The 13,163-nt window shown below is 39.7% G+C and overlaps 1 protein-coding gene across 1 annotated transcript in view; it reads right to left on the bottom strand.

Annotated features, from left to right (window-relative positions):
* ADGRD2 (adhesion G protein-coupled receptor D2) overlaps nucleotides 1-13,163 on the bottom strand; it is a 139,472-nt gene that overhangs the window by 51,079 nt on the left and 75,230 nt on the right. The window contains exons 19-20 of the mRNA XM_072123703.1: nucleotides 11,966-12,081; nucleotides 7,594-7,714 (exon numbers count right to left, since the gene is read on the bottom strand). Coding sequence (XP_071979804.1) covers nucleotides 7,594-7,714; nucleotides 11,966-12,081 — 237 coding nt within the window. The remainder of the gene's footprint in view (nucleotides 1-7,593; nucleotides 7,715-11,965; nucleotides 12,082-13,163) is intronic.

Below are 13,163 nucleotides of genomic sequence, written 5' to 3'. Positions count from 1 at the left end.
GTGAATTAGATTTTCAGATACAATTCCTACTGGTTCAGTTTTTCAGATGTAGTTTTCGATCCCCAAACCTGGAGTGGAGTAATAGAAAAAAAAAAGAGGAGGAGCAGCTTCTCTTCAATGATATGTTCTCAGCCATAATGACGCACACCTGCTTTTGACCTCAAAAACTGCATCTGAAATACGGAATGTGTGAACACAACCTTAAGCAGATGAGCCACTGCATTTGCATAATGGGTAATGGATAGAATACCTGCTGACACCCCATACATTTGCCAACTTCTCATGATCAGGCCAAATCCTGCCATTGGGACCCACAACTATCTCTAAAATGAACCTTCATGTGCTTTGGCTCCCAATTGCAGGGAATTGTTGTATAATCGCCTGGAATTGTAAGCTACAAATTGTTTTTAAAAAACCACCTAATCCAACCTGTTGGTCATGTGAGAGGGGCGTGACTACACCTGAATTAATCTGTAAAGTTGGGAAATATTTCATATTTATGTCATATCTTCTTCCATGGGATTCCTAAGGAGAATATTTGCCCTCCACATTTCCTAGCATAAATTATTAAATCCAACAATATAAAACACCATTATGACATGTTGGTCCAATGGTCTAATAGCAATTTTCTTAGTTCCCCAACTCTGAAACCCTTGGTGCTTGATACCCCAGGATAATCAGAGAGTGCTGATCACAGATTTGTAGGCCAGAAATTGAAATATTTGATTTACATTAACTTATGAGGCAAAGGTGATTTCCTCTGGGGAAAAAATGCCTCATAACCCATAATTAATTACAGCCACATTTTCGACATGTTTAGAGCTTATGGGATTTTAGCATTAAAGTTTGGTATAGTTCAATAATTATTCCAGAGCTATTGAAAAACATCTTGTAGGCGTGTAGAGACTTAAAGCCATTGATGCCCCACTACAGGATTCTGGGAAAATATGCAAATAATTAACAAAATCTCTAAGTTTAACTCTTTCATCCCAACCCTAGTCAAAAGCCTCCGACTCAAATTAGTTTCCCACACTTTACTGAGGAGATGCAACCACATCGCAACAGAGCTGTCTACAGTTGGTAATCTGTTCCCTAAGAAATAGTTACACTGATTTGGCTTTAATCCTGCATCATGTCATTAGGCTTCCTGAAAGTCATGCATGATGTAAATTGAGCTGCCTTACAAGGTAGCTAAAAGAGGCAATGTTTTCTTTATCCAATCCTGGAAAACTTACTTGCATATTTTCTTCAAAAAATTGTCTTCATGGGCAAATACACTAGTGATAGGAAGTCTGTCTCTTCTTAGTGAGTTGGATCATTAGGTTCTGCTCACTAAAAAGAGCCGGCTCTTCTGTCTCCTGAATGGCTCTCTATTAAATGTATAACAGTGGGCCTCAGTCAGCCAGTCAGCCCTCTCCACACTACTTTGATAACCATAGTTGTCAGATTAATGGGGGCGTGGTTACCTGTTTAGGGAGGGGTTAAGTGAGCCACCAGCTCACTGCACGGAGCCGACTTCTGTCGCTCACATGAAAAAGTCGGCTTGTTCGTTAACGACCCATCACTGCTTGGGAGTGTTGCCTCTACACCCATCTTAGAGGGCTAGATTTTCCATTTCCACTGTACTGCTCTACTTGCTGTAATTTGGGAGCAGGTAGACTTTTTATAAAAAATAATCTCAGCGTGCACTTTCCCTGTGCTTATTCCATCTACCCACTCTTTTTATATAAATGTTTCTTCCACGTCAATAGTAAAGTGCTGCTCTGTCGACATGTCTTTGCCTTAGGATAAACTTCACAGTTGCCACGTGTGACTGAGTAGTGAAAAGAAAGGATGAGAACTGAACTATCTAACTAAGTGCTTTAATTTTAGTTGTAAACTCAAATACACATTTTGACCTCTAGATAAGCCATTATAAAAACAGAAATAAATTGCAGTTTATTCAGAGAACAAGAGTTTAAGTAGTTTTTTTGTATTTTATGGTTAATAGCCTTTGCCCTACCTTTGTTTGTGCTTGTAGAACACAATGTAGTACAGTTTGTGATGCAATGTTGGGAAAACAGATGAAAATAACTCCACGTGTGTTAACCTGGTCCCTAAAATGTGGATGAGCAGGGCCAGCACCAGCACTGGGCATACCTGGGCAAGTGCCGGGGCACAGAGCTGTTGGGGGGGTGACACATAATCAAGGGGTGAGGGGAGTTGAACCCAATCATACCACCTAACAAAGGTGCCAGTGAATGCCGCCATCTTGGATGACCAAACAGCGTCCTCTCTTGCCATGGCATCCTACAGTTGTCATAGAGACTTGTAGGCCTGCCATGGATTAGAGAACAGTGAAATTACTTTATACCGCAATATAGAAATATACAGAAGTATTGCAGTCTTGAGTATGAGCAATCAGACCCTCCAGCAATAAAGTGCCCTTGGAGGGTCTGAAGTAATAGTAAAAAAAAAAAAATTGTAAAATAAATCCAAACACTAAAATAAAAAAAAAGTAAAATCAAAAAGTTTGGCGATTAAACATATAAAAATAAGTAAACTGTAAAAATCAGCAATGTTAGGTATTATCATGAACACTGTAACGGAAAATAGTGCCTAAATGTCTAAATCGCCAGTTTTTCAACCTTTCTTCTATCCATAAATATTTAAATTTTAAAAATGATCAAACGGGTATTTAGAAAATTGTTATAACTTAAAAAGCGAATACATACTGCAAAAATTACACCACACAGTTCTGTACACTGAAGTATAAAAAAAAGTTATTGGTCTTAGATTTTGGAAATTTTTTTTTTTTTTTTTTTTACAAAAGATTATAATTTTTAAAAGAAATTTACTAAAACCTGATAAAACCTACATAAATTTAGGATCCCTTTGATCGTAGCGACCCAAAGAATAAAGAAAAGATGTCATTTTAGGTGTACAGTGAAGGCACGCTTTGGCACTTTTTTCCCCCAACTTTCCAGTACCTTGCACGGAATAGTAAATTGTGCCACAAAAAAGTACAATTTGTCCCACAGGTAACAAGCTCATATACATCCTGTTTGAAATGAGGGGAGTAAAAAACATTACAGAAAAATGAAAAAGTCCTGAAAGGATTAACTCCTCATATGCTGATCATGACTTTGCTGTTTGGAACCACCAGGTTTCCACTTTAGGATTATAAACATATATAGAATTTCGTTCGTCTCAATTCCCTTTATCTATAAATAAAATGGATTCCAGTCACACTGTATAAATGCTTGATAGTTTTTTTATTGGAGATTTTCCAAACACCAGTTTAACAGTGACGTTTTGATGCGTAACGAACCTTCTTCAGACACAAGGTTGCTGTAAACAATATAATGGAAAGGCTGCACATAGCAGCATGTGGAGCTATAGGGTAATGCAAGCGGCATCTGCCCCACGTGTAGAAAGGCAGCGCCTTTCAGTTATATTTTTCACAGAAACTTTGGGGCAGATTTACTTACCCGGTCCTGCTGCGATCCCGCGGAGCGTTGTCCAACGAGGATTTGGGTCTGCAGCGATTCACTACGATTGTGCGCCCGAGTTTCTGCATCCGAGGTCCGCCAAAGTTCACCTGCTTCTTCCCGGTGGTTGCAAGTGCGTGTCTTGTGACAAATTTCTAAATGTTAAATCCTGCGCGTTGTCTGGTGGCCTGGCCCCTGATTTCTGTCGCATGCAAGCTGGCGCCGATGCTTCAAAATCCGATCACGTGCGCCAAAATCCCCAGGCAATTATGCGCAATTATGCGCTCCGCGGACTCTTAGCCCCTTTGTGTCTGAAGGAGGTCTTTGACGGACCTGTTAATGCCTGTTTGGAAAAACGCCACTAAGATTAGATCCAGTTTTTATTGGTAGCCGAATTCAATGGTTCCAGTGACACCGAAAGAACTGGCAAACATTAGATCAGTCAACATGACAAGATCAGGATAGGCAAAGTTCTTTTGTGATAAAGGAGGATTTTTGTGCATTCAACACAAAATTTGCTCCATTTCTTCTCTAAAATGCACTGTATAAAGCACTGATTAGAACAATATCAAATAAACCAAATAATAAAATAGAATAAAAATAATATGCAAAACCTTCTTACTGTACAGTGTTGAACAAAACTAGCTCAGGGTAATTGAAGGTAAATGAAATATTTGATATTATTACTCATAGAGTTGTTTGGGATAGAACATATTAGTTAGTGAGTAAGACTGCAGACAGAGACCTTAGGTCACGACAGGGCCATGGACTTCAATTTAATCACATTCTCAGAGGAAAACGGTCTCTCTTCTCTCCTGATTTACACTACATGTTTTTCCATACCTGTCAAATAAATCATCAGTACCTCAGAAAGCAATGCATCTCATCAACTCTGTACACAGCCCTTTCTAGTCAACATGCAGGAGAAGATTCAGAAGAGCCATAAACTCCCCTTCCCTCAAAAAATAACGCTGGCTACTCCCACACTGCTCCGTTATGGGATAGCCGCCAAGGACACTAAGGGGATGGTGGAACATCACAGCTGCTAAATATCGTTATCAAGTTGACGCGAAAAATCAACCTTTTTTCAGAAAATAAACCATCTCAGGTACACTCTCTAACTTCAAAGGGAATGTCCACCTTTTAGGAGTATTTTAATTTTAGGTCCAATTTTCTGTGCAAATTATCTGCTCTGTATATATTTCTAGAAGTCTCCCCATAGCTGCCTTGCAGAGCTATAGGTTACCTGCATAGACTTTATTTAAAGGGGTTTTCCCATGAAGGAAAGTTAGGCCCTACCCACGGGATAGGGTCTAACTTGCTCATCCGTGGGAGTCGCACTGAGACCCCCGCAGATCGCGAAAACAATCCGTCAGATTAATGGAGCAGACAACCGTGCATGACCATCCTGCTTCATTAATCTCTATGGAGCTGATGGAGATCGGTGAGCGCGGCACTCGGCAATGTCCTTGAGCTCCATAGAGATTAATAGAACAGAACGGTCATGCGCGGCTGCTGCTTTATTAATCTGATGGAGCGACAAGGGGTCTGACGACGGACCCCTTGTTTTTGTGATCTGTGTGGGTCACAGCACTGAGACCCCCACTGATCAGCAAGTTAGGCCCTATCCCGTGGACAGGGCCAAATTTCCTTCCTGGGAAAACCCCTTTAATGGAAAAACACCTTGCTTCATAAATTGTGACTCCAGCGCACCAAAGTCGACATCCCTTTAAAAACGTTATGGTGTGAAAAACAGGGACTGCTTTAAAATCTCCTTTTTAGTTCAGGTGTTGGATAGGGTCAAGGTCATGATACCATACTATGTGGGCCAGTAAAGTTACTCCACACAGAAGTCTCACATTCTTGCCTTTATTTGGACATGCAGGAGAGGTGTAGGTAGCCATGAGAGCTGGGACAAACTAAATCTAAAATTAGTTATTTAATGCAGTAAACATCATAATATACTAAGACGGCCAACTTAGCTTTTCATTTGCCATTTATCTGCTAGGAAAGCTCAAGTTGTCCTGGAGATAAAAATTTATGTAAATGGAAAAAAATAAAATAAATATGGCTTTCGGAATGCAGGAAGTGATATGTGCACAGACATTAAAGGGTTAAATGGAGAAATCAGCAAGGATGTGTACATAGCCTTATAGATATGTAACAGTTAAGATGGGCTGGAGGTTCACTCGCAGTCTGTCAACAACTTTTAATTAACAAGGGCTTCGAGAATCTGATGAGAATCCCCTGACATTCAGAGGGGTAAAGAAAATGTAGATGTAAACATGATAGCAAAGATTCCAGAAGTCCTTGAAAAAAATATTGTATTTGATAAAACAATGATCAAATTAAATATTTAAAACTACAGGCAGTCCCCGGGTTACGTACAAGATAGGGTCCATTGGTTTGTTCTTAAGTTGAATTTGTATGTAAGTCAAAACTGTATATTTTATAATTGTAGTTCTAGACAAAATTGGGGTTTTTTTGCTCCAATTTTTATTTTTTTTCTGTAATGGGACCAAGGATTATCAAAAAAGCTTCATTATAGACACTTTACAGCTCATCATTGCAGTTTGGGACTATAGTAAAGCATCCAGAGAGCCAGTGGCGTAACTAGAAGCTGATGGGCCCCAGTGCAAGGTCTGTGCCAGGCCCCCCACTATAATGTATGGTCTTCTCATATGGGAAAGTAACGCCATAATGGCCCCCTAAACCTCTTGGACCCGGGTGCGACCGCAACCTCTGCACCCCCTTAAGTTACGCCCCTACAGAGAGCTTCACTAGAGGTCACAGTGGGCAGAGGAGTCCGTCTTTAACTAGGGTTTGTCTGTAAGTCAGGTGTCCTTAAGTAGGGGACCGCCTGTAATAGCATCTACATAAAACACTATGGGGGTCATTTACCCGACGTGTTACCCGAATATTTCCGATTTGCGCCGATTTTCCCTGTATTGCCCCGGGATTTGAGCGCACCCGATCAGATTGTGGCGCATCGGCGCTGGCATGCACGTGACGGATATCGGGGGGCGTGGCCGAACGAAAACCCAACCGATTCGGAAAAAGCGCCGCATTTGAAAAAAAAAAAGTGTTGCGGGACTCGCGCTAACCTTCACTAGGAATAGGCCGGTGAACTTCCGTGCATTCCGACGAGCCTCGGGGAACTTCAGCGCAGCAGCGCCACCTGGTGGACGTCGGAGGAACTACCTTAGTGAATCCCCGCCGGATCCGAATCCACCGAAGAGAACGCGCCGCTGGATCGCGAATGGACCAGGTAAGTAAATCTGCCCCAATATGGAAATTGATTTATATACAATACATTGTGGTTGCTGCGGGGCAAAATAGAACTAACTAGAACTACTTTGATTACTTTTTATATAAAAGTTAGTCTATAACTTAAAATTAAATGTGCCTGCAATATAAAATGTCTGTGAGTCATACAATAGTCATATTATAGATGGGGCCCGAGCCTATATTCACAGGATCATAGGGGGGCGTATGGCAGGCTTTCCAAAGGGTGCACGGAGCAATATGGTGCAGCACACGAGTGGCACCGTACTACTCCATGCACGGGGAAAAGATAGGACATGTCCTATCTTTCCCCGTGTGTCGGCACCCCGTGCCATGTATCGCTATGGAGAGAGGAGGGGTCACCAATCACAGCGATGGCTAGTAGCTAGGGGCATCAATTTGCCAGACTGACTACCAATTCGTCAATCTGTGCCGGACACTTAATGTTCGGGTCTACTCATCTCTGGTTACAAGCTAAGAATCTGCTTTAGAAACACAAAGGAATGTTTTATATAAAAAGTAACAGAAGTAGTTACAATTCGTTGTATTTTGTGTGGGCAGTGCAACAACCACAATGTATTATCTATTATTGAATTTCCATATTTTGTCATTTGTAGATTTTTTTTTTAATAATATTATAATAATTTTCAAATTGATCATTGTTTTATTGCTTTATCAAATCAATACAAATATTTTTTCAAGGACTCCTTTATCTTATGCAGTCTTCTTTAGCCTTATAGATATATTCTTATTTTGCCCTGCAGTAATAGGAAGGCCTGTTTGTTATACTTAAGAAATCATTATTAGTATTTTACTTCATAAACCAGACACTTCATACCTGGAATGCATTTAGGAATATAAAAATATATGCCCAGAGTACACTTATGTGCACCAAAACCCCACAAAGCCAAGTCAATCCAAGAACAGGAAGAAGCACAATAATCGGCTTTGCAGTGGCCCTGTAAAGAAATAACATAAATTACTATACATATAAAACAAATTCATAAAATTAAAAATAATATATACGTTATACACAAGTCAGATAAATTGTATGGATAATACTTTAATAAAAAAAACACCATCATTAGATTACAGTGAAAGAAAGAAGAAGTCAAAGGCAATTACTAGAAAACTGGACTTCTTCTTTCTCAATATGGAACACACAGGGAGATGCAAATCACAACAACAAAAACGTCCGTTTCATGTGCGTATGTAGCACGCCGAGTATAGGCAAAGACACAGGAAACCCTTGGTAATAGTAGGAGCACCACCAAAATTAAGAGACCCAAGGCATGACTGGTCAGGTAAGTATGCATAAACACATGGGTTTCAAAAAAGAAAACGAGAACGGAAAGGGAAAGGGAAAAGAGGGAAACTAGGAAACTTATCTCCTCCCCCTCCCTGTACAATGACCTCTATATAGATAACACTGACCCACCATTACATCACTACTGACAATAGATGATGTCACAGCTTATCTCCTCCTCCTCCTCCCTGTACAATGACCTCTACATAGATAACACTGACCCATCATTACATCACAACTGACAATAGATGATGTCACAGATTATCTCCTCCCCCTCCCTGTACAATGACCTTTATATAGATAACACTGACCCATCATTACATCACTACTGACAATAGATGATGTCACAGCTTATCTCCTCCCCCTCCCTGTACAATGACCTCTATATAGATAACACTGACCCATCATTACATCACTACTGACAATAGATGATGTCACAGCTTATCTCCTCCCCCTCCCTGTACAATGACCTCTATATAGATAACACTGACCCATCATTACATCACTACTGACAATAGATGATGTCATAGCTTATCCCCTCCTCCTCCCTGTACAATGACCTCTATATAGATAACACTGATCCATCATTACATCACTACTGACAATAGATGATGTCACAGCTTATCCCCTCCTCCATGTACAATGACCTCTATATAGATAACACTGACCCATCATTACATCACTACTGACAATAGATGATGTCACAGCTTTTCTCCTCCCCCTCCCTGTACAATGACCTCTATATAGATAACACTGACCCATCATTACATCACTACTGACAATAGATGATATCACAGCTTATCTCCTCCTCCCTGTACAATGACCTCTATATAGATAACACTGACCCATCATTACATCACTACTGATAATAGATGATGTCACAGCTTATCTCCTCCTCCTCCTCCCTGTACAATGACCTCTATATAGAGAACACTGACCCATCATTACATCACTACTGACAATAGATGATGCAACAGCTTATCTCCTCCTCCTCCCTGTACAATGACCTCTATATAGATAACACTGACCCATCATTACATCACTACTGACAATACATGATGTCACAGCTTATCTCCTCCCCCTCCCTGTACAATGACCTCTATATAGATAACACTGACCCATCATTACATCACTACTGACAATAGATGATGTCACAGCTTATCTCCTCTCCCTCCCTGTACAATGACCTCTATATAGATAGTACTGACCCATCATTACATCACTACTGACAATAGATGATGTCACAGCTTATCTCCTCCCCCTCCCTGTACAATGACCTCTATATAGAAAACACTGATCCATCATTACATCACTACTGACAATAGATGATGTCACAGCTTATCTCCTCCTCCCTGTACAATGACCTCTATATAGATAACACTGACCCATCATTACATCACTACTGATAATAGATGATGCCACAGCTTATCTCCTCTCCCTCCCTGTACAATGACCTCTATATAGAAAACACTGACCCATCATTACATCACTGCTGACAATAGATGATGTCACAGCTTATCTCCTCCTCCCTGTAAAATGACCTCTATATAGATAACACTGACCCATCATTACATCACTACTGACAATAGATGATGTCACAGCTTATCTCCTCCCCCTCCCTGTACAATGACCTCTATATAGAAAACACTGACCCATCATTACATCACTACTGACAATAGATGATGTCACAGCTTATCTCCTCCCCCTCCCTGTACAATGACCTCTATATAGAAAACACTGACCCATCATTACATCACTACTGACAATAGATGATGTCACAGCTTATCTCCTCCTCCTCCCTGTACAATGACCTCTATATAGATAACACTGACCCATCATTACATCACTACTGACAATAGATGATGTCACAGCTTTTCTCCTCCCCCTCCCTGTAAAATGACCTCTATATAGATAACACTGACCCATCATTACATCACTACTGACAATAGATATCACAGCTTATCTCCTCCCCCTCCCTATACAATGTCCTATATATAGATAACACTGACCCATCATTACATCACTACTGACAATAGATGATGTCACAGCTTATCTCCTCCTCCCTGTACAATGATCTCTATATAGATAACACTGATCCATCATTACATCACTACTGACAATAGATGATGTCACAGCTTATCTCCTCCTCCCTGTACAATGTCCTATATATAGATAACACTGACCCATCATTACATCACTACTGACAATAGATATCACAGCTCATCTACTCTGTGATTTCATTGCTTGGTATAAGATTTTGTTAAAGAATTTTGCAGATCATTTAAAGCATATAATTCCCTTATTTATGGCTGTAATTCTGACATTGGCATTTACCTCCCCTACTGCCTTTTGCGTTTTTTACCATCTACTAATGTTGCCAGGTAGCTAATGTGTTCTGAAACTAGTAGTGTTACAAGGCACACACATGTCCTGACTACATTTAAAGCATCTCGCATGTTCCCCCTGTACACTGACCAGCCTATTACACCTCACCCTGTATCCCCTATGGCAGTGGTGGCTAACCTATGGCACAGGTGCCAGAGGTTGCACTCAGAGCTCTCTGTTGGCACTCAAGGTTTCCCTCTGCAGTCCCAAGCAGCCCAGGATGTGCTCACCATAATTTTAAAGCAACACATCTGGTTTTGGTGTCCTCAGATGCCAATATTTTTTGAAGCTGTGAAATAGCAGGGAGCCATAATTTAGAAATAAGTAGCATTTTAAATTGCCATGTTGGCACTTTGCCATAATTAAGTGGCTTTTGGGTCTCAGTTTCGGCCCTTGGTCTTGCAAAGGTTTGCCATCAGTACCATATGGGATGTTGCCTAAGCAATACGTTTACAGTGTCCTGCAAAGGCATCTACTATAATTCTACTTTTGAGAAAGATGAATCATCTGGCTGCCAAAAAATGAAAAAAAGTCAAGATTTCTTTAACATTATCTTTAAAAAAATAGGCCCTATGTAATGACAGTAACATCAGTCCCTTTAAGAGCTGGTAAAAGCTGGAAAGGGTCTATTCAAACTATTAACAAAGACTAAGGATACTGTCAGAAACATATCAGCAGGTCAACTTTTGCATTAGTAAACCTTATTTTTTTTAGCTAATGGACGACCTAAAGAAAATTACCCAATTGCCTAAAGTCAATTCAAGGTTTCCCTCTGTGCACCAAGTAAATGCATACATGAAGAGAATAGAGCTATAAATTCATAGCATCATAGTTTACACGGTTGAAAAAAAGACACATGTCCATCAAGTTCAACCAAGGAAGGGAAGGGATTGGATGAGGAAGGGATTTAGTGGAAACAATTCCATCTAACATAACTATAAATGTTATTTAGGTGTAAAAAGGCATCTAGACCCTTCTTGAAGCTCTCTGCTGTCCCTGCTGTGACCAGCGCCTGAGGCAGGCTATTCCACAGATTGACAGTTCTCATAGTAAAAAAGTCCTGTCGCCTCCGGTGATTAAACCTTGATTTCTCCAGACGGAGACAGTGCGCCCTTGTCTTTTGATTTGATTTCATCTGAAACAACTTTCCACCATATTTTTTGTATGGACCATTCATATATTTATATAAATTAATCATGTCCCCTCGTAGTCGTCTCTTTTCCAGACTAAATAAATCTACTTGTTTAAATCTTTCCTCATAACGGAGACCCTCCTTACGCCTTATTTTTGTGGCTCTTCGTTGAACCCTCTCCAAGGCATCCTTTATACTGTTATAGTATGTATATTATAGTTGGGGGTCCCAGGAAAGATCTTGCATTAGGGTCTAGTGGCTTCAAGTTACGCCTCAGTGCTCCATTATATTATTACAGTTATTTTAGTTTAAACAGAAAAAAAACACAGTTAACTAATTTGGGGTCGAAAGTACATTGGGGATGCTAAGACTCTTGCACTAACTCACCAAACTTGGATGCCAATTTGCTTCTCTGTGCTACAATTAGGGGTCAACATTTTGGTACGCCTGCGAGCACTTGATATTGTAACCATCACAACCCGGAATAGGACAAATGTATTAACCTACAAGGAAAAACAATGTATAAAGTAATCAACTAAAGTGATTGCGGTATAATAAAAGTTATAAGTTATATGTTAAACGTAATAAGTTTTAATACACCAAATATACAGATGTCATTAAATTTACAAAGCAGGAATTATTTTACACAGCACTTAAAATGTTCTCATCTTATATAGAACGTTATAAAAGCGGAGCATAAGAACAGAGAATGCCAGATGATGAGGCTTTTCTACTCAAGAACGCCCACGTAAAATATCAAATACAAGTGAGAAGAGCTTAAACAATCATTCATCTATGTGATGAAGATGAAAATTACATATTTTTGATTGAAAATGCCTTTGATCTTCTTCCTCCTTATAGCTGAAAATGTATTTAAAAGGTCAATGTTTTGTGAATATAATAGTAAACCAAACAAAATAATATAAAAAAAAAATTCTGAAAGCTTTTCACTTCATTCTCTCCTGCTCCTACATTTACTTTCATCCCAGTCTTTATGCTGTTAAAGGTGTTTTCCAGAAGTTGGTTTACTGATGTCAGCATCGAGGGTATGTGTCCGATTAAAGCCTCTAGTGTGGGTGTAAAGCTATCAATTAAAGCCAACGCACAATAGCAGACGCACATAAAAGTATCACTGCTGACGGGAATACAGTACTTCAAAAGATTCCTGACCAAACATCCAACTTGACCCTCAGTAATAACATAACCTAGTTTATACCAGAAGCCACTATTAAATAAAAAGTCTTGGTACCCATAGAATTCTTTCTCAGTAAACTGTCCTTAAGAGTCAAGGACAACATCACTGGACCTCCTCTTTGTGCATTCACATACATTGGATTGTAGAATACTCCAGCCATCAATGTATTCAATAAAGTATATTTATAATGAACAAAAGCATGTGAACTGCATTCTGATCTGAAAACCTCTTTACATCGTCAAAGTATGGCTTTGTATGAAAGCAGATTGGCATGTTTGTGGCAAAACAAAATAGTTAAAGTTATGTTATATTCATAGAATTATATACATCAAATCTAAGTCCCAGTTCACATCTCCTTTAGTTCAGTTATTCTGAGCCAAAACCAGGAGT

Source organism: Engystomops pustulosus, chromosome 9 (genome assembly GCF_040894005.1).
Source record: "Engystomops pustulosus chromosome 9, aEngPut4.maternal, whole genome shotgun sequence".
Classification (NCBI taxonomy): Eukaryota; Metazoa; Chordata; class Amphibia; order Anura; family Leptodactylidae; genus Engystomops; species Engystomops pustulosus.
This window is presented reverse-complemented; position numbering and strand designations above follow the sequence as displayed.